The sequence below is a fragment of the Podarcis melisellensis genome (assembly GCF_964234715.1).
Source record: "Podarcis melisellensis genome assembly, chromosome: 15".
NCBI lineage: Eukaryota > Metazoa > Chordata > Lepidosauria > Squamata > Lacertidae > Podarcis > Podarcis melisellensis.
This window is the reverse complement of record NC_138532.1, coordinates 40,410,403-40,436,536: the sequence shown is the minus strand read 5'-3', so window position 1 is coordinate 40,436,536 and position 26,134 is coordinate 40,410,403. Positions and strand designations below refer to the sequence as shown.

At 44.9% G+C, this 26,134-nt stretch overlaps 1 protein-coding gene and 1 long non-coding RNA gene across 9 annotated transcripts in view; one reads left to right on the top strand and one right to left on the bottom strand.

Annotated features, from left to right (window-relative positions):
* Positions 1-26,134, top strand: part of VMP1 (vacuole membrane protein 1) — a 107,625-nt gene that overhangs the window by 79,855 nt on the left and 1,636 nt on the right. For all 6 annotated transcript variants that reach the window (XM_081890575.1, XM_081890578.1, XM_081890580.1 and 3 more), the window contains exons 9-11: positions 239-355; positions 4,171-4,232; positions 23,884-23,983. In XM_081890575.1, the coding sequence (XP_081746701.1) occupies positions 239-355; positions 4,171-4,232; positions 23,884-23,983 (279 nt within the window). The remainder of the gene's footprint in view (positions 1-238; positions 356-4,170; positions 4,233-23,883; positions 23,984-26,134) is intronic.
* Positions 9,398-26,050, bottom strand: LOC309358021. 3 transcript variants are annotated; one of them, XR_014163272.1, is made up of 3 exons: positions 24,868-26,050; positions 21,022-21,126; positions 9,398-10,360 (listed from the first exon to the last, which is right to left on the bottom strand). It is a non-coding gene; the product is annotated as an uncharacterized lncRNA (long non-coding RNA). The 3 variants fall into 3 exon arrangements; XR_014163273.1 differs by lacking the exon at positions 9,398-10,360 and having other exon boundaries at positions 20,028-21,213; XR_014163274.1 differs by lacking the exon at positions 9,398-10,360 and having other exon boundaries at positions 20,028-21,126.

The following is a 26,134-nucleotide window of genomic DNA, read 5'->3' as shown; positions in this document are numbered from 1 at the left end:
TAATGGGGCCTCCTGCTGCCGCCGTGCCACTGGAGCACAATTTCTGTTCGCAAAGTTCTGAAGCAAAGTTCTTAACCCGAGGTAATATTTCTGGGTTAGCGGAGTCTGTAACCTGAAGCGTATGTAACCTGAAGCGTATGTAACCTGAAGCGTATGTAACCCGAGGTACCAGTGTAATCAAGTTATGGGGAAATTCTCCATCTTATCTCACTCCTTTTCCTCTCTCTTAACTTTACAGATTCCAAACCCTCTTTTTGACCTGGCTGGGATAACATGTGGACATTTCCTCGTTCCCTTTTGGACGTTCTTTGGCGCCACCCTGATTGGAAAAGCAATAATCAAGATGCACATTCAGGTAATGGCGCTGGCCTCTCTTGCAGAAATACTGTGCTTCCATCTGGGACTTTTCACACACTTCCAATCTCAATCGTAATTGCTGTTTCCAGGCAGTCTCTGACACTGGCTGTGTTAATGTTGAGCACTGATTGGAATGTGCCAGTGATGTCACTATCAGACCTACCGTTATTCTTTTCCCACCCACCACCCACCCCTCCTCCTGGGGCAGCCTAATGACTAAAAGCACAAAATATGTGAACCTGCTTTGCATTTTGCATCTGCCATGAAAGCATTAAGTGGCTCAACCTTCTTCCCACCACCCCACTTCCCCATCTGCAATAAAGGAAACAATAATATTAGTCATAGTCAGTTTATTTATATGCCACATTTTCCACAAATACTTTGTGCCCTGAATGGTTTGCAGAAAACGAACAATTGAAAGTCTAATAATTAGCACAGCCCCCATAACTTTTAATAAAAAGTATTACGTCTTGTGGACCTGTGTCTTGTAGGGAGACAATCCTCTCTTTACTACATGCAGTACGTATAAATATTGATTGTAAATTGGAGTAAAATCTGAGTCCCCTAATTTGTAGTACCGGTTGGCCAAAGTTTGGGATATAGCCTGTAGGGTTAAACTGACTAATATAATCCAGGTCAGAGAGGGTAGGCAAATTGATAACCTTTGAAAAATAACCTCTTGAAAATCATGTTCTGGTGTAACAAGGTACAAGAAAATTTGAATGCTTATCCTCTATTGAGATTAAGACCTTTAATTATGTACTCCATGAATATTAGCTGCTGTTTTTTCGCTTAATTCAAAGAAACATGATTTGATAACATTTAGCTATCGTATGCATGTTGCATCCTGTTAAAGAAAAAGGTCATATTGGGGGATTATAATACCTCTACAAGGATAGTTCAACCCTTTCATAACATCAAAAGTGTGAAAATGACAGAGGTGGCCAACATCTTGCCTTCCAGATGTTAGGCTACATGTGCCATCAATCCCGGCCCACACTGCCCAGACAATCGGGGAGAATGAGTTCACTATTAGTCAGTTGGATAACTAAACATCTATAGGCTTCCCTGAGGATAAATAGTCTGGGAGCTGGGGGGAAAACTTTGCTCTGGTGAGATAAGTTTTAGAGGACGTGCTGTTCCATAGTTGTTGTTTCAGAATGTCATTTATAATGATCTACACCCACATGTGGTTTTGGGGTGATGGCGGGAGTGGATTTCCCAGACTATTCAACATTGGGTAAACCCTGCATCTGTCATAAAAGTGTGTGATCTCCCCCTTCTTGCTCCCAGCTTTCAGCCAGCGTGGAACTATTATCTCATTGTGTCTGTTTATCCACACGCATTGCGGTACAGAGCCCTAAACTTCTCTTGTGTGTGTGTTTATTTTTTTCTGATGTATCTGAGGATTTTAGGAAATGTAGCTGTCACAGAAGATTTACGGTGTAATCCCCTGCCCTCCATGCCAAACAGGAAGCTTCTGGGCTCGGCCCAGCAGCTCGTTTTACTGTTGCGTTTAATTGGCCTTTAAATCCGCACCGCAAAATGGAGTCCCGTGTACTAATGGCGAGCTGATTCTCAGAGTACGGGTCCTTTATGGGGCCAAATTGGATCCCCTCACATGCGTGAGGCAGGTGGCTCAGGGATGCCGAAAGGTTTGCAGAACCAGCGGCCTTTGCGGTTTTGATGGGCTCCCATCAGCCCTATCTAGCGAGGCCGATGGACAGGAGTAACAAAATATGTGGAGAGGGCCACATTTAATGGGTGCTTTGCACCTGAACGGGCTTAAGTTCAAACACAAGTTTAAGTTCAAACTTGTGACTTGTGAGACCCTCCTAATTTCTTGACTTTTAGCCACACCGCTCTCCTTATGGGGTGTGGACTGCGCCCAAGTATGTGTGCATGCAAGTGATCTGTAGTAGAAAGAGCCACTCACCCCCGATTTAGTGAAAGGGAGGCAGAGGTGGAGAGATCTGGAGGTGGCCCAAACCACAAAATGCTCCCTTCATCCTTGATTTATGGAGTCTGGTGCCCTTGCGGTTGTATCTGTCACTGACACACAATTTCCCCATTATTTTGTTTTATTTTTAAAGTTGTTTTTCTCTGAATTCCTTGAGCAAACAATCTGTTAAGAAACAAAACAAAACTTGGATACCTATTTTAAGAGGACAGATACCTCGTCAAGTGATAAGCTTGCTTCTGGATGGCACCAGTCCTGTCTGCCAGTTGGGTTAAAGTATTTTAAATTCTCCATTTTGGAGGGGGGGGAATGTACTCTGCACTTTAAAAGAAACACACGCACAAATTCCTTGTCTTTATGGATTTGTTTTTGATATGGAGGGATAATTTTCCCTCAATTGCTTTCCCATGGTCTGATATGGTACAGTCCAAGCATACTTTTACCACGTAATGAGCTTTTAGTGCAAAGAGCATCTTATTTTCCTGGCCATGGCAGATTTTGATCCGCCCAACGGCCAATAAATTAAAGACTTTAAAGCGCGAATGGGAACAATCTGTGGCCCTGCAGGTGTGTGTTTCAACGCCAGCTCTGTTCAGGCCCAGCCAGAGTGATGATCCGGTCAGGAATGATGAAAATTGTAGTCCTGATATATTACAAGTTCCCTGTCCCTTCTTTAAAAGCTGCTTACATTTCATTTGCACAGCCTTGAATTTTGCTTCTGTATTTTGCAAAACAGCAGTTTTTGCATCCCTTGCCATAGGCCATGCTGGCTGAAGCTGATAGCAGTTCAGCAACATTGGGGGGGGGGTCATACAAGAAGAGGGGGCAGCATTGGAAATACTTCACATTCTCCCGGTGGCCCATTTCACACACTACGCAAGCCTGAGGGGTACTCACAGTAAAAGTCACAGCCATTTCGCTTCTCCCTTGGTCATCCTGCTGCTGCACTAATCCATGGTTTGGCTTAGCACTGCGTTCATGCTTTGTCTCAAGCCAGACAAAGCACAAAGGGTAGCCAAGGTTTGTTCTTAGATTACTGCTTGGGGTTTGTCTGGAGGTAAGGCAAACCTTGCACCCCCCCCCCCAGGTTCGGACGCAATGCTAGACCAAATCATCATTTAAAAGGTAAAGGGACTCCTAACCATTACGTCCAGTCGTGGCTGACTCTGGGGTTGCGGCGCTCATCTCGCTTTATTGGCCGAGGGAGCCGACGTACAGCTTCTGGGTCATGTGGCCAGCATGACTAAGCCGCTTCTGGCGAACCAGAGCAGCACACGGAAATACCGTTTACCTTCCCGCCGGAGCGGTACCTATTTATCTACTTGCACTTTGACGTGCTTTGGAACTGCTAGGTTGGCAGGAGCAGGGACTGAGCAACGGGAGCTCACCCCGTTGCAGGGATTCGAACTGCCACCTGCGTCCCTCCAAATCATCATTTAGCTGCAGGTATTTAGCTCCATCATGTAGCAGCCGTGACTTTAACTGTGTGTCCCTTCCCACTTTCTCCTTTGTGCTTGGCTACGGTTTGGCTTAGCACTGCCTGTCAACCAGACCATTGTGTTAACAAATGTATCTGGTCCCCACTTTAAAGTGATGAGGACATTGAGACACAATGGGTAAAACATTGTGGGATCTGGGGAGAAGAGAGACACAAAGCTGCCTTTTCCAGCCAAAGTTGTGTGCCTAGTTTAAGGCCTAGATGACCTTCACACTGGAAGAAATGTCAAGGCAAAGGGGTAGCAAAATAACAGGAGAGGATGATTAATTGCATTGGAGGACGGGCTGTAATGTTGAATTGTTTTGGCTTCCCCTTCAGTTGAATATGCCTCTGACGGATGTTTTCCCTCTTTCAGAAACTTTTTGTCATTATCACATTCAGCAAACATATAGTGGAACAGATGGTGGCCTTAATTGGGTGAGTAACTTTATAGCTGCCTACTGCCTCACCTTGTTGGGAAGTGTTGCTGTTTTGAACCCTTTGCAGCCTTGGGGGCAGACATCAGGTTGCCCTCTCAGATGAGGTTTGGCTACGCCATTGCCCATGCTGCCCGCAAGGGCTGATGGGAGTTGGAGTCTGGCAACAGATGGAGGGTGCCTTATGGACTTAACCCCTGCTCTGCTGCCTAAGAAGGAACAGAGGAGGGAGCCTGGGAAGAGAACGGAACTACTGCTCTTGGTTTGTTAACATTATATCCTGGGCTTTTTTGTCTTAATTTCAAAAGTGGTTCACACTTAAAAAAAGAAAAACCCAACCACAATGAAACACCTACAAAATGGTGCATACAGCAATTAAAATTGCAGCGAGAGGAAGAACAGAAGCCAACATTTACCATATTTTTTGCTCTATAAGATTCACTTTTTCCCTCCTAAAAAGTAAGGGGAAATGTGTGTGCGTCTTATGGAGCAAATGCAGGCTGCGCAGCTATCACAGAAGCCAGAACATCAAGAGGGATTGCTGCTTTCACTGCGCAGCAATCCCTCTTGCTGTTCTGGCTTCTGAGATTCAGAATATTTTTTTTCTTGTTTTCCTTCTCCAAAAACTAGGTGCGTCTTGTGGTCTGGTGCATCTTATAGAGCGAAAAATACGGTATATCAGGGCCAGTACCATTTCAGCGGGTTGTCTCGAGTAAAACTAAGCTTTTCCTGCTTAGAGAAGACCTATGGAAGTGAAACTATTAAGACAGTGTGTAGACCCACTGAAACGAACGAACCTAAGTTAGGCATGTCCGTTAATTTCCATAGGTCTTCTCTAAGCAGGAAAAGCATTGGAGACAGCCCAGTAGAATTTACAGCCCAGTATAGGACTGTAGCCATAGTCTGCTAGTTTTGTTGTCCAGTTGTGGTGCCCTCCAGATGTTGCTGGACTACAACTCCCATCACCCCTGATAATTGGCTCTGTTGTGTGGGGCTCATTGGAGTTAGAGTCCTGCCATGCATGGTCCACCTCAACAAGATGCTTTTCATGTGTCCTGGGTACTTTATCAGCCTAAATGCCTGGCAGTGTGCTTGGTTGTATTGAGAGATATATATGCTAAATGCTAAATACACACTCACACACACCACTTAACACCTTAGATTCTGAGTGGTGTACGGTAAGGTTAAAAATGATACAATAAAGAGAGAACCAACCATAAATCAGTAAGCTTACTTAAAGTGCTTGCAAAAGTGAAGATATTAAACAACCTTCAATGTAAACAGTATATTTCTGAAGTACAACGCTCCTCTTCAGAAGTGCCTTGGTACTAGAATGTGGAGTATGTTTCGAAATGTCAAAGGAGAAAACAATGATTCTGGGGGTATTAGCAGCATGTTGTTTCATTAGAAAAGCTTGCTCACTTTTCATAGTGTTTTAGAAAATACATGAATTCCCTATGTTTCCACACACCCCTTCCCAAATGAGTGTCCAACTGTCTTAGGAAGTGATTCAGACTTGTTTTAAAACGAAGAATTTATTGACTCTTACGGGCAGGAAATAGAGCAAGGCTGTAGATAACAAGCATGCAATTATTTTATATTTTTAAATATCTGTTGGCTTGTATCCTGTCTGCCCTGTCCCATGTTAAAAGGGACAATAGCAGAGTTTTTAAAAAGAAAAAAATGAATGTCCATTTATAAAGGCATTGACGAATTGATGTTGTGCCCATTCCCTTCCATGCTGCTCCACATGACCCGCAACTGCTGAATAAATTTGGTATTGCACACATTTTTAATACAAATTCCACAAATACATGCAAAGGTATTGAAATCTCCACTCCCCATGAATGCAATTTACAGAAATCACTTGAAAGTCACACAGAAATTGGGTTAACCCTGGTGCAGAATCTTGTTTTTTTTTGTGTGGGTTTTTGGTGTGTGTTTTTTTTGGGAAGCTACAGAAAACATCGTGCGCGCGCGCGCACACTCTCTCTCTCTCTATATATATATATGTAAAAAAAAGGTAAAGGACCCCCGGACAATTATAGTTTGTGTCCCATCCCCCCAATTTTATCAGCTCTGGCCAGCATGGCCAATTGTCAGGGCACAGTTGCAGTTCAGAATATCTAGTGGGCATCAGGTTGAGGAATTATACTTGGTCTTCAGCCTTTTCATTTTTGGGCCCAGCATTAACCCCCCCCCCCAATGCTATGTGGGACCCACTTTTATTTTGTACTGTATTCATTTTTTTTTCCTTTGCTTTCTCTCCCTCCTTGCATTTCCTCCTGATTTCATGATATCTCTACCCCTTCCCCATCCTAGGTTGAGACTTGATCCGTGTGTGTATGTGTGTGTTGTGTTGTGTGTACAGTTGATAGAGCTAATATCCACGATCCTTAGTATTTTCTTGCGTGTATTTTGCTTGGTGTGTGTGGATTTGTCTCGAAGATACTTTTCAGAATCGCAGTGTCTTGAAGTAATTGCTCTGGAAGTATGTAAACTAGTCATGGGTAGCATTATGCAGAGGAGCTGGAGCATCCAAAGTTACATTCTTGAACAATTCAGTGCTGGAACAAATCTGTTTTTTATAACTTCCGGAGCTTCCAAATGCATTGTCGTTGTTTACAAAATAAAAGTCTATTAGTGCACATTTATCATTGTAATGACCATTCTCAAAGGCAATCTGAAAGGTGGTGCAGTACAGATTTTCGCTGTGAATTAGGATCGCCCCCCCCCCATCTCCTAAACTACTGGAACACTTAATTGTACAAAGTAGAAGAGATTCAGGGAAGATCTGTGTGCTAGTTCAGCTATTATTGTACGTCACTTTGTGAAAACTTTTTGCCTTGAAAAACAGGGTATAAATAGCTTTTTAAGAAACCTGCTCTGCATTCAGATCCAGGTTTTTATTATTATTTATTACATTTACCGTATATTTCCATGTATAAGACACCCCCATGTATAAGACGCCCCCTACTTTGGGGGACCCCAAGTTTAGAAAAAGGGCATATGCACTATCCGTGTATAAGACGCCCCCAGATTTTTAACCTTATTTTAAAGTAAAGAAACCTAGTCTTATACATTGAAAAGTATGGTATACAGTATGAAAGCTGATGTTCTGAAGTGAGGTCTCTTCAAAAACACCCATAAATCTTCAGACCAAAACTAGTAGCGTTTTTCGTCCTCGCTCATCAACTTTCAAGAGAGTTTCTATCTCTCCCCCCCTTACATTGCTTAATATCTTTGCAAAAGCTTCTATCAGATTCCAAGCTTTGTTGGGTGGTTCACCTCAGGCTTCAAAAATGTTCTCGGGAGATGGGAAGACTTCTGGAATGTCCTGATATCGTTTGGCTTTTATTATTATTATTTCTATCTCTCAAACATGACCTCATCTGTGTCTCCCCAGAGTAGCGTATATAAAACCATGTGCAAAAACCACAGCAGGAACCAGAATTTCTTAATCATTATCGGACACAAAGTGTAGCTCACCCTTTTGCGGTGCACAATGTAAACTTGCTAGGCATGTTCTTCTTCCTGGTGGATTAAATTGAAGGCAGACGGAGCCAAATCTAGGCTGCAGATTTTTTTGCACCATTACCTGGGAGCAAATCCCATCTGAACCAGTGAGGTTTGCTTTCTATGTAAACAGATCCCATTGGGCTTCTTGAATATCCACGCCCAATTCCAGGCATGGGCTGCAAAATTTTCCTATTATCGCCAGACGCTGTACTTGTGGCAACCTATATTTCTAAAATCAAATGTGTGCTGTAATGGTTATATGGGGTTGCTCGTGCGTAAGTTGCCGCCACTCCTGGCTAGGTGGCCTGGTTAAACCTTTCCTGGCTGGACAGCCCCTCACTTTGTGGCTGTTCAGTCGCTGGCAGAATCCGACAGTGGGCGTTTCTTAAACCTTTTCCAACATAAAAGTTGTTTGACGCCCAGTCTCCTCCTACTCTCCCTGCGCGGAAGTCTTCTGCGCAGGGAGGGCGTGGGTAGCGGAGGACCTGTGCTCTCCCCGCTGGTGTCCAGTGAAGAGTCTCTGAGCCTGCTCTCTGCTTCCCCCATTGGCCCCCCTCCATCTCTGGTGTTGCGCTGATTTTCTTCCCCAACAGGAGACCTGCCTCTCTCCCTACTTGGCCCCTCTCCAGCATCGTCGTGGAGCCTCGCCTCCTCCTCTCCTTCCAATGGCAGTTCCCTGACACGTGCACACAATCTTTTACTTTATATTTTGGGCAAGGGGGTGTGTAGTGAGAGATTTTCATAGCCGTTCTGTACTGTATATATTCTTTGAAAGATACACAGTCAAGTGTATTTATTTCCAGCCACTTAAAAACTAAATGTTGCAACCTTCCTTGTTTTCTGGCTGCCTTCCCTACCCCTCCCACTCGAAGTAAGAAGAACTCTGTCACACGATTATGATGTATAGCATATTTATTTATTTATTTGCTCTGTGGTGTTTTTCTTTTATCCAAGCAGATTTAATTAATTTCACTGCAAAGAATATTATTTTTGTTTGTTTGGTTTTTTGGTATCTTTTTCTTGCTTTTTCTTTTTGAGACTGTCAGCTAAATGACTATGTATGAAATCATAAAGACCCTTTCAATGTGGGTTGAGGGATTCCCAGCCATTTATTTCTTTTAAGAGCTGTTTCTGCAAACTGAACATGGTTTGGCAGACCATACCCCTGTCAAAGGAAGCCAGCCCCCATCCTCCTTTTCACTCCCTCCGCCCTCCTGCGATTTAATAAATTGCTTTGCTATCAAGAGGGAGAGCGTTCTCCTCTTGTTTTAAGCTGCCCGGTGGGGAATTTCCAAGCCGTTCCCAACTTCTGCAAAGTGTTACGTGACGCTAGGCAGGAGAGTGGGGTAGTGCCACAGAAAGTAGCTCTACAAAAAAAGGGGGGGAGGAGAAAGTACCGTATTTTTTGCTCTATAAGACTCACTTTTTCCCTCCTAAAAAGTAAGGGGAAATGTGTGTGCGTCTTATGGAGCGAATGCAGGCTGCGCAGCTATCACAGAAGCCAGAACATCAAGAGGGATTGCTGCTTTCACTGCGCAGCGATCCCTCTTGCTGTTCTGGCTTCTGAGATTCAGAATATTTTTTTTCTTGTTTTCCTCCTCCAAAAACTAGGTGCGTCTTGTGGCCTGGTGCGTCTTATAGAGTGGAAAATACGGTAGCTCTACACTGGAACTTTAAAAATAAAAATAAATTACGACAATGCTTTGCGGTGCATTTCTGTGTAGTTGTCATGGATACGGGCAAGCATGACCCACCTGTCCCCAAAGCAGACCACAAAAGTACTGGGCTCCTCATGAACAGCAGACGACTAGAAATACATCAATAAAACCATTTGCTAAAGCTGCAGGTACGAAACCTGAAACCAGGTTGCCAGATGGGTCTGTAGGTACCTTTATATATTTCCCTACTGAACACGATGCTGTTTTAATCCGAGCATCCAATGTGCTTCAGCTTAAACAGCATTGCACCAGTGGGTTAAAATTGGGGGGGTGGGGGTGGAGAGCATGTGGCCCTCCAGATGTCACTGGACTCCAACTCCCATCTTCCCCACCCCAGCCATGGGCTGATGGGAGCTGGAGTCCCGCAACAAGCCTTTCAAGTTCAGAACTTTCCCCATCTGCTTGTGTATTGGAATTGCCTTTCCATATGTTTTCAATCGCTTGCCATTTGCTGCCCCGGGCTCCTTCTGGGATGTCAATTGAATGAATGAAAAGCAAATAAACACCTAGAGGGCCACAGGCTCCCCACCACCACCTCTGCTGCGGCTTTTCTGAAGCTTTTGTGGCAGCCAACTGGACACAGAGAGCATCCAAACCCCTCCTCCAGGTGGGAAGAAGAACCCAAGCTCAGTATCTAATAGGGAACAAGTCGGAGTTTCCAAGCTCTTCGAAGCAAAGAAACTGAAGGGTTGCACTGGCTTTGTCATAATGCTTTTGGTTAGGAAAAGATGCTGAAGCCAAGAAGATGTGTAACTGTCTCGGAAGTTTCTCAGTCATGGCATTGGGATCTCTCGTTTTCTCTGCGTGTGCTGTAAGCGACCTCTTCCCACCAAATTCATCCAATTGGGTTGAAAACATGCTTTACTCAGCCCAGTACGCAAGTTGGGCAACTCTGAAACAGAAGGGGGAAGGGAGAAAGTTCCATTTATTATTTTGAAAAGGAGGCGCAGATGTGAAGGAAATTCTAGACACGTAAGGTCTTTAAACCCTTTTTAAATGGATCGCAGCAGCAGCACACTAATTGTGGGGTTGGGAGGAGGGTGTGTGTGTGTGAGAGAGAAAAAAGAGCTACAGGGATTTAACCCAGCAGCCGAAAGCCAGTAAGTGAGTGAGTGTGCGATCAGGAGCTGTGGTCAGTAGGATTGTATTCGAATCTGCAAAGGTCATTGGCCCCAGCCAGCCAGGAGGGCAATGAACGCAAGAGTATTCGAAAACGGTGACTTGGACCTCCGGGTGTACCATACTAAAACCTGGAATTATTGGAGAAGGAAGGTATTAAGATGATATATGAATGTTCGCCATGAACGGAAAGAGGAAGAGTAGGTTTCAGCCCTTAAGATCTCCTGAAACAGCTCTATGAGACAGGAACAATCCTCTTCCCGTTCACTCAGAGGGAAGGTCCCCTGTGGGACTTATCCCTGAATAAGTGTGTGTAGGATTGCAGCCTTAAAACTATCGTATTTTTCACTCCATAAGACGCACTTGTTTCCTCTTAAAATCTAAGGGGAAATGTATGTGCGTCTTATGGAGCGAATGTGTGGTCCCTGGGGCTGGGGGGGGGACCCGGGCTTCGCGGGGCTATCCCTGGCTTTTGCGGGAGGTGGGGGAAGGGACAGAGCGAGGCTCTCTCACTTCCCCCACCTCCCGCAAAAGCCCCCAAGAGCCGCATTATTTCTTTTCTTGAATTCCCCCCAAAAAAGTAGGTGTGCCTTATGGTCAGGTGCATCCTATAGAGTGAAAAATACGGTAATATAAAGCCAACAAGATCTGCTTGAACCAAACTTCAGAAATCTCATCACTTCCTTTTGCCAGTGCTGCTGGCAACTATATATAGCAAGTATTTTTTTTAATATATATATATATAAATATATACACACACTTTTTAATGCCGAAATGAAAGCATATCTCCAGAAAGCAGACTCTCCAAGTCTTCTTGTGAGCGACCTTGGTTTGGAGTGGCAAGCTCGCTTCTGGAGCTGATCCAGAGTTTCTGCTGCAGTGTGATCTTTTACAACTGAGTCAAGCTCCTCAAAGTTCTGGGTTTGTTCTGAATCGCCTTGCATCTTGCCTTGGTATTGGCTGAGCGCGGGGGAAAACGGATGGCTTTTCTTTTTTTAAAAAAGGCTGCGAGAACCTTTTATCATTACAGGAAATGACAAATCATTTAAAAAAAATCTAACCGTTAAAAGCCGTTTATATCACCGTCTGGAGGTGGGGGAGTGTCTGTGTGCGGAATTAAATGAGCCATTTCAAGGTTCAGATAAACCAGGTGGAAGTAGCCTGGGTGCGGCAGGGAGCGGGGAATGAGATGCGGATCTTGGAGAACGGATTAGCAACCCCTGCAACAGAGAATGCTTTAGCAGGGTCTCCTATTCCCCCCTCCCAAAAAAATCTCTTCTTTTGCTTCTCTGCATTTATATAAGCATCTTCTCCTCCCGAGACTTGTCCCAGATTATTTTTCTTCTTTAAAATGGGAATGTAGCAAGGTTCCTTACAGATCCTTCCCCCCCCCCCAGTTCAGTACTGTCTGCACTGACAGGCAGCAGCTCTTCAAGATTTCAGGAGGGAGAGGTTCTTCTCGTAGCCCTGCCTGAAGATGCCGAAGGAGGGGTTGAACTAGAACCCTTCTGCATGAAAAGTAGGTGCTTTAAAACTGGAACTACAGCCTTCTGCTTCATATTAAGAGTTGGGAACATAGGAAGCTGCCTTAAAGGTAAAGGGACCCTGACTGTTAGGTTCAGTCGGGACAACTCTGGGGTTGCGGCGCTCATCTCACTTTATTGGCCGAGGGAGTCGGCGTACAGCTACTAGGTCATGTGGCCAGCATGACTAAGCCGCTTCTGGAGAACCAGAGCAGCGCATGGAAACGCCGTTTACCTTCCCGCCGGAGCGGTACCTACTTATCTACTTGCACTTTGATGTGCTTTCGAACTGCTAGGTTGGCAGGAGCTGGGACCGAGCAACGGGAGCTCACCCCGTTGCGGGGATTCGAACCGCCGACCTTCTGATCGCCAAGTCCTAGGCTCTGTGGTTTAACCCACAGCGCCACCCACGTCCCAGGAAGCTGCCTTAGGCTGCATCAAACCATTGGCACGTCTAGCTCAGTATTGCCTGCACTGACTAGACGCTTCAGTTGAGCATCCTGCATTGCAGGGGGGTTGGACTAGATGACCCTGGGGTCCCTTCCGACTTTCTGAGTCTGTGACTAGCGGCAGCTCTCCAGGGATTCAGGCTGGGGTCTCTCCTAAAAGATGTTCTTCTACTGAGCAACGGTCCTTCCCTAAAAAACGAGTGCCAAAGGTTCTTGAGTGGCAATTTGGTGGCAGGGGCTGATCTGCAGACTCTTCCATGGGAGGGAATTGCCTGTGGTAAAGAGGAGCAGTGTGGTGTAACAGTGCTTAGAGTGTTGGGCCAGGATGTGAGAGACCAGGGTTCGAATCCCGACTCAGGACTCAGCCATGAAGCCCACTGGGTGATCTTGGGCCAGTCGCTACCTCTCAGCCTGGCCTACCTCACAGGGGTTGTCATGAGGAGAAGATGTGGAAAGGCAGGAAACCGTGTACACTAATTTGAGCTTCTGGGTGGAAAGTTGAGCTATATAGCTGCAACACATAATAAACAAACAGCTCCTCTTTTTAAAAAATAAAAACTCCAGCCACCGCTCCCCCCAAGAAAGTACAAAGCCACAAAGAGATGTTGTTCAGCGTTTCGGCCTTGAACAGCTGTTTTTATTCCGGACTCTCCTCTTTCTTTTTTTAATAAGAGTCTGGTGCAGAGTTATTAAAACAGTACCCATACAGTTGTTTGGAACAACTTTGACCCCAAACATAGAGACCCTGGAAACTTTTAAGCAAAACGTTAGGCTCTGTTTCCTATGATGCAAGATGGGCTGGAAGCAGAGGTTATGGCAGGCGTGAGGTTGCTGCCCCAAAACCACCCCTGTGCGTGTGTCTCTCCCTCCCTCTCTCCATCGTCATGTCCTAGTGATGCTCAGAGTACAGTGGTACCTCAGGTTGAGTACTTAATTCGTTCTGGAGGTCCGTTCTTAACCTGAAACTGTTCTTAACCTGAAGCACCACTTTATCTAATGGGGCTTCCTGCTGCTGCCGCACCGCCAGAGCCCGATTTCTGTTCTTATCCTGAAGCAAAGTTCTTAATCTGAAGCACTATTTCTGGGTTAGCGGAGTCTGTAAGCTGAAGCGTATGTAACCTGAAGTGTATGTAACCCAAGGTACCACTGTAACTGCATTGAGCATGGGCAGTGGAGGCTGGGCCATTTAGGGCAAATGGGGCACTGCCCTACCAGCCTCAGCCAGCCCCTTCTGCATGCTGTCCTACTTGGGTGGGGTATGGATGGTCACTGCTTCCCCTATGGGGGGGGCAGCGGCAGCAGAAAATGCCAGTTTTGGGATCACCACCCTAAGACATTCTGCAGGGTGCTGCTCCCCAAGCATAATTTCTCCAGGCGAGCCAAGTGATCTTTGCAGAGCCAGGTTATGTGGCCCCATGGGGAAGAAGAAGGCTTTCCAATCACCTCCATAGTTTTTAACTGGGGGTGCTGGGGATTGAACTGGGGTCCTTCTGTGTTGCAAAGCAGGTGCCCTGCACCAAGCTGCGTTCCGTCCCCTAAAAATAAATTATGATTCTAGTCCTCATGGTTCCAAGTGAAAAGTTGGAACATGCCTTCTGCCTTCAGCCGAGTCAGGTCATTGGTCCATCCAGCTCATTTATCATTTACAGCGGGTGGGGAAATTTTATTTATTGATTGGTTTTACCTTGTGGGCTTATAGCCGAATAAAGTATTATCTATCTATCTGTGAGCCTGATGCAGCCAATGGATTCACCCCCCCCCCAACAGTCTCACTTACAGGCAGCAGATTTCTGGGATCAGTCAGACAGTCTTTCCTACTCTTACCTGGAGATACTAGGGATTGGATCTTCTGCTTGCAAAGCAGGCTTGCCACTTTCAGCAAGAATGTCCCCTCCGGCATTCCCATCACAGCAATTCTTTAAGCGAAGGATGTGTACCCACCATATGCTTCAAACCCCTGGCTTTCCCCCACCAAAAAATAAAATCCTGGGAACTGTATTGTAAGGGTGCTGGGAATCGTAGCTCTGTAAGGTGTGAACTACGGTTCCCAGGAAGCCAAATACCAATTGCTGGAAACCACAGGAGGGGAGAGTAGCGGTCGAATCCTGCTTGCTGATTTCCCACAGGCATCTGGCTGACTAATGTGAGATCAAGGTGCTGGACTAGATGCTTTAAATGTAGATGTGAATGTACACAGCCAAGAGCATCACTAGGGCATTTAGCAAGCCTGCACAGACACCCCTTCTTACTCCTCATGTCTTTGTTTCTCCTTCCAGAGCAGGGTTGTGAGATGAGATGGAGATGTGACTCATTCTTAAGTCACCCATCAATGTGCATCTTGCTGTGTATAGTTTGCATGATGTACATCACCTTACGGCGCCTTCCTTCCTTCGAGGTAACACGTTTCAATGATCTGCTTCTGTGATACAATTTCAAAGGGAGCAGAGTCCGCTGGCCACATCTGACGCCTGCAGTCCTGACTCACTCAGGTTGTCAAAGGGAGAGCCAGGAAGGAGCCTTAGGGCTGCGAGGTCAAATTCCCTGGCACCACCATGGCAAAAACTAATAGGCCTGGGGCCGGGAATATGATAGCTGCTTTCTGCTGCCCGCTGGCACTCAGGTTTCTAGTCCTCGTGGTTTTGCAGAATTAAGTGGGGAACTGCTGGCTAAAAGAGGTATTGGGAGGAATGGCAGAGCTGGGTGTTGACTGCATACTTTGTATTGCATATCTTCAGGCAATCTTTAAAAGTACAGTGGTACCTCAGGTTGCATACACTTCAGGTTACATACGCTTCAGGTTACAGACTCCGCTAACCCAGAAATAGTACCTCGGGTTAAGAACTTTGCTTCAGGATCAGAACAGAAATCGTGCTCCAGCGGCACAGCAGCAGCAGCAGCAGGCCCCATTAGCTAAAGTGGTGCTTCAGGTTAAGAAGTTTCAGGTTAAGAACGGACCTCCGGAACGAATTAAGTACTTAACCTGAGGTACCACTGTACCTCGTTGGATGAGACCTAGGGGTGGGGGACCTGTGGAGGTCTGAGCCCAAGGTCTTTTGCAGTGTGCCCCAATCATCTTCTCTTTATTTAAAAAAATAGCTTGCAGGCACCTTTTTCCTTTGGTTCCCTAAATTTGCATTGATGCGCATGCAAACCATATGCAAACGTGTGCCTTGAAAGACCCTGCCTGGGAATAAAAACCGCTGCCAAGTAGAATCGGCTGTTCAGTGCCCGATGGGCCAGCGGTCTGCTTAAGAGTGAGGTATTTCCTTTTGTATCAGAAACAAAGGGGCAAGCAAAGAGCCAAGATGCCAATCTAACTCGCTTTCACACACACCTCCTTCTCTGTGGTTGTATGGGAGGAGGGTGATAATCCATTCGTGGCTGATGTACTGCTAGATTTCATGCTTTCGCCCATCTCCAACCTCGCCACTGCCCTGACCTGTCCAGGTAAGCTGGTTTCAGGAGGGTGGCTCTGCAGCTCTGCATTATCACATCAGCCACTACTGGAAAGGAGACCCTTCATTCATCATCTCCAGCCTCTGCCATTCTGTTCACTTCCAAATCTGTTCTGTGTGAACAGAGGGGAAAGCAGCTACAGTGGTACCTCGGATTAAGTACTTAATTCGTTCCAGAGGCCCGTTCTTAACCTGAAACTGTTCTTAACCTGAAGCACCACTTTAGCTAATGGGGCCTCCTGCTGCTGCCGCACCACCGGAGCACGATCTCTGTTCTCATCCTGAAGCAAAGTTCTTAACCCGAGGTACTATTTCTGGGTTAGCAGAGTCTGTAACCTGAAGCGTCTGTTACCAGAGGTACCACTGTACTAATCACCTACTTAACTCCCCTAGTTGAAATCTTCTAGCACCTCTTTCCCAATGGATATGGGGACAGGAGCTCAATATTTGTCTGCTGTAGGTTAGTTACCTTCTTTTAAAACTTTCAGAATTGGTAGATGAACTGTTGTTTGAACAGAATGCTTTTCAGTGCACACTTTTGTAAGTGGTTTTAGGAACTGTGAACCATGGCTGATGGAGAAAAAGAGGAGACTAGAAAGTGTTAGGTTGATGGATAGAGGCAGCCAAGGTGAGCGAGAGGGGAGGATGGAACAGAGTGGAGAAAATGGCGAGAAATTGTCGGAACAGGAGAGGAAACAATAGACAGAAGACAGAGGGAGAGAGTCAGTCCTGTGTTGCTGCGTGGAGTTTAAAAAACTGATCCAGAGTCTTGACAACCACTCCTTTAGAGCATGAGAATTTTCTGAAGTAGGAGCACAAGGGTTTGTGCTGCCACAGAATGCCACAGAAAAATCCCACCCAATTACTGGAATGGCAAACCAACCACTGCTTTTTACTCTGAAGCTTTCAAATATGCCATCGCCATCTCCTTAAGCTTTCCTTCCTCATGAGGGCTAGTTACTTTCCCTCTTTTTTTAAACAACAACCAAAAACAACAGCAACCTGAAGCTCTCAGAAGTGCATTTGACCAGCTGCTTGAAAGATGTTCAGCATCCTTAAATGCAACATGTGCTTCCTTGTCTGTGAAAGCTGGCAAGAAATGTCCAAAAGCGTTAGTCCGGAGTACAATGAATTCTGGGCAGGACAGGCCATCTGGCTTGTAAAAGAAAAGACCGAGGAGCTTAACTATATTTAGCACTTAGGATTGGGCTATTAAACAATTTGGAACCGGTTTCTGTCTGTTGCTTATTAAGAAAAGGGACACCGGGCAATGTAAGATCGTTGACCCATTTGGCTGTTAGAATAAAGAACAGGGTCCAATTTCTAGCCAAACAGACACCAGTTCCAAATTCTTAATAGAGAAGTGTTGTTTTTCCCCAAAGCATAGCAGAGATTTGTAATACACATAATTGGCTGTTTAAAAGTTATCTTGTGTACTTCTGCAGTTGAAATTTTGATGATGCTTCCATATTCCTGCAATACCGTGTACTATGCAAACTTTAAGGGACGCAGATTGGCAGGTTGGCGGTTCAAATCCCCGCGACGGGGTGAGCTCCCGTTGCTCGGCCCCTGCTCCTGCCAACCTAGCAGTTCGAAAGCGCCTCAAACTGCAAGTAGATAAATAGGTACCACTCCGGCAGGAAGGTAAACGGCGTTTCCGTGCGCTGCTCTGGTTTCGCCAGAAGCGGCTTAGTCATGCTGGCCACATGACCCGGAAGCTGTACGCCTGCTCCCTTATGTGAGATGAGCACACAACCCCAGAGTTGTCCGCAACTGGACCTAACAGTCAGGGTACCTTTACCTTTTTGCAAACTTTGGAACTTGGGGCACAGGGTTCCCCAATGCAGATGGGATTTTGATTTTATAAGTGCAAGGGGAGAAATAGGCAGAGGGGATTGCCTCGGGACGTTGTCAAAATGTGGAATATCGAACCAGCAAGCAAAGGGGTGGTGATCCCACTAGGGTGGGGTGTCAGTTGTAATAGTGCTTTATTTGTTCAGAGGAGGGTTTGATGGAAGGGCATATTTCTCTGCACAGTGTGTGGCTAGAAACCTGGGCTGTGGGATATCTGGATCAGGATCTCTGCTCAGCCATGAAGTTTCCGTGCCACTGCCAGACTGACTCTCTCAGCCTAACCTACCGTGCAGGGTTATTGTGAGATTAATGAAGAGATGATGTATGCTTTCTTGAGCTCCTTGGGAGAAGGGTGGATATCAATGTAATAAAGGCAATAATGATTATGGCATGATTCCACCGAGTTTCAATCCCACTGATTTTAATGGAATAAAGCATGTTTTTAACTGTCACACTGAAATCCACACATCATGCAAAATGTTTAACTTTCAGCATAGTGGCTTTTTAGTTTTGACAGCTGTGAAGGTGATATTAACAAATCGTCTTCAAAGACTGGAGACTGTAAATAATATTTTTCCATTTCTGATCTGCCCAGCTATTTATGAAACTGTTTTAATTGCATGCAAAATTGGATACTTAGTGCCAAAAGGCAGTACTGTATAAGCAATTTCAAATAAAATTTGTTGCGATGATGGACAAAACAGTTTTTAGATACAGTACTAAATACACTACCAATGTTTTCAGTCTTTTTGATAGAAATGTGTCCTTTTGGTCAGATGACAGTAATCAGAACAGATTTTTTTTCCCCTCCAAGGGCACATTTTGGGTGATGGTAGCTAGCCTGAAAACAGATTATAATTTAAAATCATAACCACCATCACTGGCACATTGTTACGTTTCACAATATGAAATGTTTTGTAAGCCAAAATATACATTTTCCATTTTTTTATTTGGTCATTTAACTGGGTTTAGTACTTGTAGTACCCTTGAAACACAAACACAAAAAAGTACAAGAAATTAAACTGCAAATTGTATTTTATTTATATTCCCATCTGTCTTCATAAAATCAGGGTTGCTAAAGGTATTTTTAAAATCTAGGTTTTATTAAGCTTTTAGCAAACAGTGGCCACGATCCAGTACCTTCAGACATGCCTATTGATTTCAGAGGTTTCGGCATTGAGTGGTGACTAGGTATGTCATATCACTTGAGTGTAACAGAAATAAATTAAGCTGAGGCACAATCCAGTTAAGTTCCATCAAATTGAAAGGTAAAATTAGGGTTGCCCACTCTGTTCCGTGGGGATCAGAAGTACTTAGATGAATCACACACTCTTGGTTTTCTTAGAAAAAGGAAATCGAGGCTGTAATCCTTGAGTTCCTTTTTCTAAGAAAGTGTTGCATGTAGAATTAGTCCCGTTGGCCTCAATTTACGTACAGGATTGCATTGTAAAACAGTTAACAGTCATTGTAGTACTTCATTTAATTGCATAAATTTTATTCCAATTCATCATTCAAAATTTAAAAAAAAAGTCCAGTGAGGAGCATACTTTACAAACACTTATTGTAGTAAAGAAGAATACTTTTTTAAAAATCTACCTTACACATTTATAGCCAGTTGTCACTCAGTTTCTTCTAAAGCGAAATTTAAGGTGAGTTTGGAACATCCTTCTCAAGAAACACCATAATTTTTACTTCCTTTTTTTCCCTTTTTGCTTTTTAGATATAAATTTGCCTTTGTTGTTAGTAGCTGACCTGGGTCATTCTTTATATATAAATCCAGTAACTGACTCCTAGCTAATTCATTAATAATTCTAGGGATGTTTAAAATTTTGATCATAAGAATTTCTCAGGGCTTGTGGCTGTTCATATCCACCATCAGGGTTGTAATAACACATCGGCTACTCTGACAGTATGACCCTACTACTCAGAAATAAGTCCCATTGAATTAAATCGGGCTCATTCCCAGGGAAGTAGGTATAGGACTGGCACTTCAGTAACCTATATGGACAACACCCCCCACATTTTAATTTTTATTTTGCTTTTAAGATAAGCTACTATTTTAAAAGTAAAATCTGCAGAAGTTGAGATTTATTTATTTTTACACTGCATGGATAATAGCCTTGCTGTACAGTATTTTTAAATTTTTATTATTATTATTATTTTGCATCTAGAAAGCCAGAACTATGTTACTACTCTGCAGTTTTGCCCAACGAAAGGCGCAGTGTAGTAACACATTGACACCGCTGCGGTCATTGTCCGTGCCAGGCAAAGGCAGATTTCTTGAAATAATACCTGAAATATCTGTCACTGACTGAAGCAGTAGCTGAAGCAAGGACGTATGTTCTTCCACTCTATAAAGCGTAATGCACATGGATGGTGGAATAATGGTAATAATAGTAAGGGCATCACTTTGATATATATTGGTCTAATGCACATTTTGGAGGACACATCTTTCAGATCCTCTGTTGACTGACCTTAATAAAACCCATGCCATCTAGAAAGTTTTTACTCAAATTCCATAATGTGTTTTTCTGTTCCCTTTTAATTGGATAATGGGAAAATCATTTCAGCTGTTCTCAGTTTCGGTTTCTAATCCTTTTGGCATTCTGAAAGAGTCTTACATAAATGAAGAATAAGTATGCAAAATGCTAATTAATAAACCAAACTTAATTGCAGAGGTTTTTTTTTAAAAAAATCAAACTGAGTGAGCAGAAGCTATAGCCTTTTAACATTTAAAATAAATAAAAATTCTCCTCTGTATTAAAAACGCATGGTGTACATTTCCTGGACAAGCTGTAAATTTTCAGTAGATAACACTCAGTTGTGTAATTTCATAAACAGCTCCCGAAAGACCACAGAATAACTTAATAAAATTTATACTGTGCAATGGATTTACAAGGTTGTCATTCTGCACCGTTTTCTGTTACGGGAAAAGGGATATAAAAAAGAGAGAATAAAACTGAGCATCAGGAAGAAAATGTACCCACCCAATCCTGAACAATGCGAACTTTGCTCAGCAAATAACTTTTGATGGCAAATGGATATCGGCTCTTGCAATTAAAAAGACCTGAATAATTTCTTTTGCCAGTCATTCAACTCTCACCATCTAAATATTTCCTACCTAATGCAGGTTTGTTCAAGCAAAAGCATTACCTTTTCAAAAGCTCTTTTCTCTGTTGGACTTCTGTGTCATCTGAAATCTTAACCCAAGTGTGATTTTTGAGAATACGGTGACTCGTTTTTGCTGGACGAGTCATTCTGCACAATCATAGCGGGGAGATGAGTCTTCACTTTGGTTTTGCAGACTTTCCTAAGCTGACATAATTTTTACCTTAATCACATTACCTTGGGGAGAAAATGTTTTTTAATTATAAAGGAAAATATACCACTACCAAACCTGGTTCCCAATTTGAACTGTGTTCACTGTCCAGTCCTTGAAAATATATATATATTTAAATCAAGTACTTTACTGTATGGTGAAATTTAAAAATCATGGGTTGCATCCAATTTTCTTTGAATGGGATTAACATGGACATAGCCATAGCTCGATTTTTAAGGACTGATGAAGAATGCAGTATAAATTCAGGGGAACAGCAGCTTTGGCAAGGATAATTTTTATTTAAAAAAGATTTAACCCCTAAAGGAAAATACATGTATGTGCATTAAGATAAGAGTTGCTTGAAACTTTCCAAAAGGATCAGTAGATCCAAACTGGAGAAATGTATATAAATTATATAGGTGATATCAAATTAAGTCAGAATACATCAGTTGAAATTAATGGAACTTGAGATGCTGTTAGATATACGGAGTATGACTAGCATTGTCTATCGCTTTTCATATTTCCCATGAAAAGAGCAATGAAAAAATATTCAATTTTTAGTTGGCTTTAAAAAAAAAACTTGTCTCCAAGGAAAACGAAGAAGGGCTAGGTCCCACTTTTGGGGCACATTACATTGACCGCATTCTGTGGCACCTCTTAGCTAGAATTTGTTAAAAGGGGCTTTTTCCTTTGATTTATTTTTTGTTTCACTTTTCAAGGGAGGGGGAAGATCGCTTTAGCATGGCCTGTGAGACACAGTGAGGGGACTTCCCCCCTAAATGTGGGAGGGAGGCAGCTGTGCCCCCACAACTAGACTTCTGCCCTCAGCTATGATGGAGCATGCTATCCTGTGGCCAGCGTTGAAGCAAGTTTTAACTACTAGCCCAGCTGGCTTTTGTATGTGGAGTTATGGTCATTGTGCCTAATGGCAGAGCCGGCCCTCTTAAAGCACTGTGCTGCCTTTAGTGTCTTAATTGCATTCAAAAGAACAAAGCAACAGAGCTTCTCAATTCATTTCCTGATTACATTTTTACATCCTGCCACTTTTCCAGGAGGCTCAGTTAGTTGCCTGGGTGCAGGGGCTCCTGCCATCTGCTTCCCCCTCGGTTTCATCCTCCTCGACAGCCCTATGAGGTAGGATGAGCTTGAGAGACTGAGCATTGCGGCGGAGTCAGGATTTGAACCTGCCTCCCCCACCCCTGCCCAAACCCACCTGCTCTCAACTGGGAGCTTAACATCCTAATCCTAGACAACACATGCAAGCCCTTCTGATTTCAGTGGCACATACAGTACTTGCAGGGAGGGGAGAGGCTGGGGAATTTATCTAATCATATGGAACTTATCACCCTCTGAGGGCATCTCCTTGTTCTGGCAAAACTGCCCTTGGCTGCCTTCCTTTCTCTCTCCCCACCTTTCAAGCTATTCTTCACCACTCTCTACTCAGGTGATGGAGGGACACCTTTCCCCTCCATCCATACCTATATCCCTGTAAACATATTGCCTCGATGATCTTCAGTTGCCACTTTCAGAGGCAAATAGCTATTTCTGCACTGAGAGCTAGCCTTTCCACCATGCCGTACCCTGTTGGGAAACCAGAGATATCTGGGAAAGCGTGTGTTTTTTTAATCAGTTTTCCTTATTCCTCCCAAGGTAAGGTGTGTTCCGTAACTATCATTTGCCTGCAGAGTCATTGGCCATAAAGTATGAAATGATTCAGAAGAAGGAAAAGTTCACAGCTTTTCCTTTGTTCCTTGTTAATCAGCCACTTTTTTTTTTCTTTCTCCTTTTATTGCCTGGCTTCTTTCTCTCTCTCCCCCCCCCCTTTTTTTTTTGGTGGGAGGTGCCTTTTGGAATTGGCTAATGCATTTATTTTATTTTTTTGGACCAGGGAGTGTGTGAAGGGGGGGGTGGAGAGAATGGATGGATAGATGGATGACGCAGGAATTGTCCTAATAAGGACTTGGTTGGAGCAAAGGCCCGCCTCCTTTTGAGCCGATGGGGGCAAGTCACCGAGGTGGGAGGAGGGGGGGCGGGCAGTTTCTTTTTTAAACTGGGGCGAATGACACAAGCCCAAGTCATTTCCTTGCTAATCGGTTCAAACCAGTTCTTACAGGAACCCTTGGTGATAAATGGTTGGGACTTCTCAGAAGTCACTCCATTTGAACTCCTGGCACTGCGCTGATGCATTGAGCTCGCTCTCAGGCTTGGCTTTCAGGAAGAACAGTTAGCAATATAACCTCAGACCTCCTGCTTCTCTCTGGTGCCTCCGATCTAGCTAACCGGCATTTGGCTGCCAAAAAACATTTGCTATTTGGGCTTTTTTCCCTTCCTCTTTCCTTTCTCTTTCTCTGTCTCTTCCTTCCTCTCTCTATCTTTAATTTTATTTTTTTTGCGAGGGGAGAGTTTTCTATGCTTCCAAACCATCAGGAAAGCCGATAACCACGTGCTATTTCTTTTATTAAAAAACCCCCCAAAGACCCGTGGTTCTTCCACGTGCCTCCGGTTTGATCGCCCCCACTTCCTTAAGCTGTGATTTTGAATTTTGGCGGTAAGTTTTTCCCCACCCCAGCTAAATAATATTTTTTTCTTCCTCTTGTGCTCTTTTCTTCCATCCTCTCTTTCCCACCCCCCTAAACCCGGCTTTACCCTTTCCGCATGTTCTGCCTGAAATGCTCTTTTTGGGGGACCCGACCTAGCGCCGTCCCCAGTGTAGGCCCTTCTCTCCAGAAGCCCTTTCAGCAATATTTGGAAACTCAGCGGCTGAAGCTTCACCACAAAGCGGAAGGAGCACCCCAGGTAAGAAATCTCCAGCCTTGTTATTTCTGTTTTCCTGACTTCACCCCCCCCCCACCTTCTCCCCGGACCTGCTTCCTGTATTCTGGGATTAGCTTCAGGGTTTGAATTTAAAGATCCTCTTAGGGACAGCAGCCTAGTCTGTCACATTGCAGCTTTAAAAAAAATAATCGCCTGAATGATGGGTCTTCGCACTGTTGAGGAGAGTTGCTGTAGCACTCAGGTCCTGGCGGGGGGGGGGGGCTTCCCATTGGAGCGCCTGGGTGTCCCCTGTGATGACCAGATCCAGTTCTTTTGATGTTCTTACAATTGGCTTTTAAAAAGAGACAGGGTGGGGTGAAGAGCTGGTCAGCAGTCCTTAAAACTGAACCTTTTAAAATGATGGTTAGAATGACTGTCCCAGAGGTCTGTTTTAGGAAGCAAGCCAACCCTGAGGAGGGGGGGCACTATTATATGACCCTAAATGAGTTGTCGCCAACTCATTTTGACTCAGGGTGGGTAGACCCATTAAAGCGAATGGGCCTTTTTTTGTCATGTGCATGGTTTTCAGTGGGTCTACTCTTGAGCCAGGACTACCACGGGTTAAATTTGTGCCCTTCCGTGTTGGAATACTCCAAAAGCAAACAAACGTAGGAGGGCGATGATCCGGCAAGATCAAGATTCCTCCCAAAAGGGATACCCTGGTGATTCGTATTTTCTCTGCCGGAACCTAAAACGAGCATGGGGGCTGCAACTCCCTATCAGCCCCAGGTAGCGCTGCCCAATGGTCGGAGGTGACTGCAGCAGCGGCCCAACAACGCTGGTCTGGCCGGGGGGGAGGTTGCCACAAGCTCACCCTCCCTTCCCTAACCCTAAACCAAGTGTGTCACAGAGCATCCAGCACTCACGGGCATCTGGAGTCTTGTCCCACCTGGGAAAGTCAGGCAGCCTTCAGGTACCAGGAAGCCGATATCAGGGGGAATTATGTGAATGACCCATTCTGAAAATGCTGCTGCTCGCTGCTGCCCTCTCTTGACCCCGAAGGGGAACGCCCAGGCTTCTCCCCTCTCCAGCCCTCTTTCCGGCAAATGTTTTAATAGCAGTTCTTTTCTGCTGCGTCAGTCGTGGGTTGCACAACCCCGATGCCAACCGGAACAGGCTGCAAACAAAACAAAAGCGAGGGGTGGCCTTTCGCGGAACTCCGCTGCCAGCCAATGGCTGCACTGCGCACGGGGCGCGGCAGATTCTTTCTATTTCTTTATTGTCCCGAGTGTGAACTCTCTGGATCCAGGCAGGGAGAGGGGCGGGGGACGCGATCGCCCTTAGTTAACCCCTTGGAGGCGCCTGCGCTCAAGCGCCCAAAAAGCAGGGGCAAAGAGCAGCCAGGGAGATCTGTAGCTCTGTGGGGTAGGCGATCTGCCTTGCATGCAGAAGAGATCCCAGGTTCAATCCCCAGCGTTTCCAATTACCCCTCCCAAAACCCCAGAGAGCTGCTGCCAGTCAGTGTAGCCAGTCCTGAGCTTAGATGGGCCATTGGTCTGTCTTGATGGAAGGTTGCCCTGGGTGGTTTCGCATTAGCTTCTGTTACAGCGTGTTTCTCATTCATTGTGCCAGTAGCTTTCTGCAGAGGCTTGGCATTTGCATGCAGTAAAGTCCAGGGTCCCCACCCAGTTCAAAGCATGGAGTGATGCGATTGCCTTCCCCCTGCAGGCAGTGCTCAGCTAGATAGATTAAAAATCGTCTGAGCCAGCATCGGGCTGCTTTAAACCAGAGTTGGATCTTTGTTCCACCTAGCTCAGTATTCTGGCCAACAACAGCGACTCACTAGAGGCTTTCAGGCAGGAGTGTTTCCGAGCCTTGCCTGGAGGTACCAGGAATTGAATCTGGGTCCTTCGGTGTGCAAAGCAAATTGCAGCCCTTCCTCAGAAGCTCTTTGGGCCTTCTTCAGTTAGCTTCCCCTGAAGGACTTACTACTTTTGCTGATCTACCCCTGCAGTGTGGGACTCAAGTCTTGTAGGGAACTTAGGAAGCAGCCTTAGACCAGGTCAGGCTTTTTAACTACCCTACCTGGCAGTGACTTGCCCTCCTTCCCTGAGCTATATAGGGCCAATTCTAGATTTCCCCTGGGGCAACAGAGAAGACCCAGCAAATTTGGCCTGTGTCTGCATGTAGTAT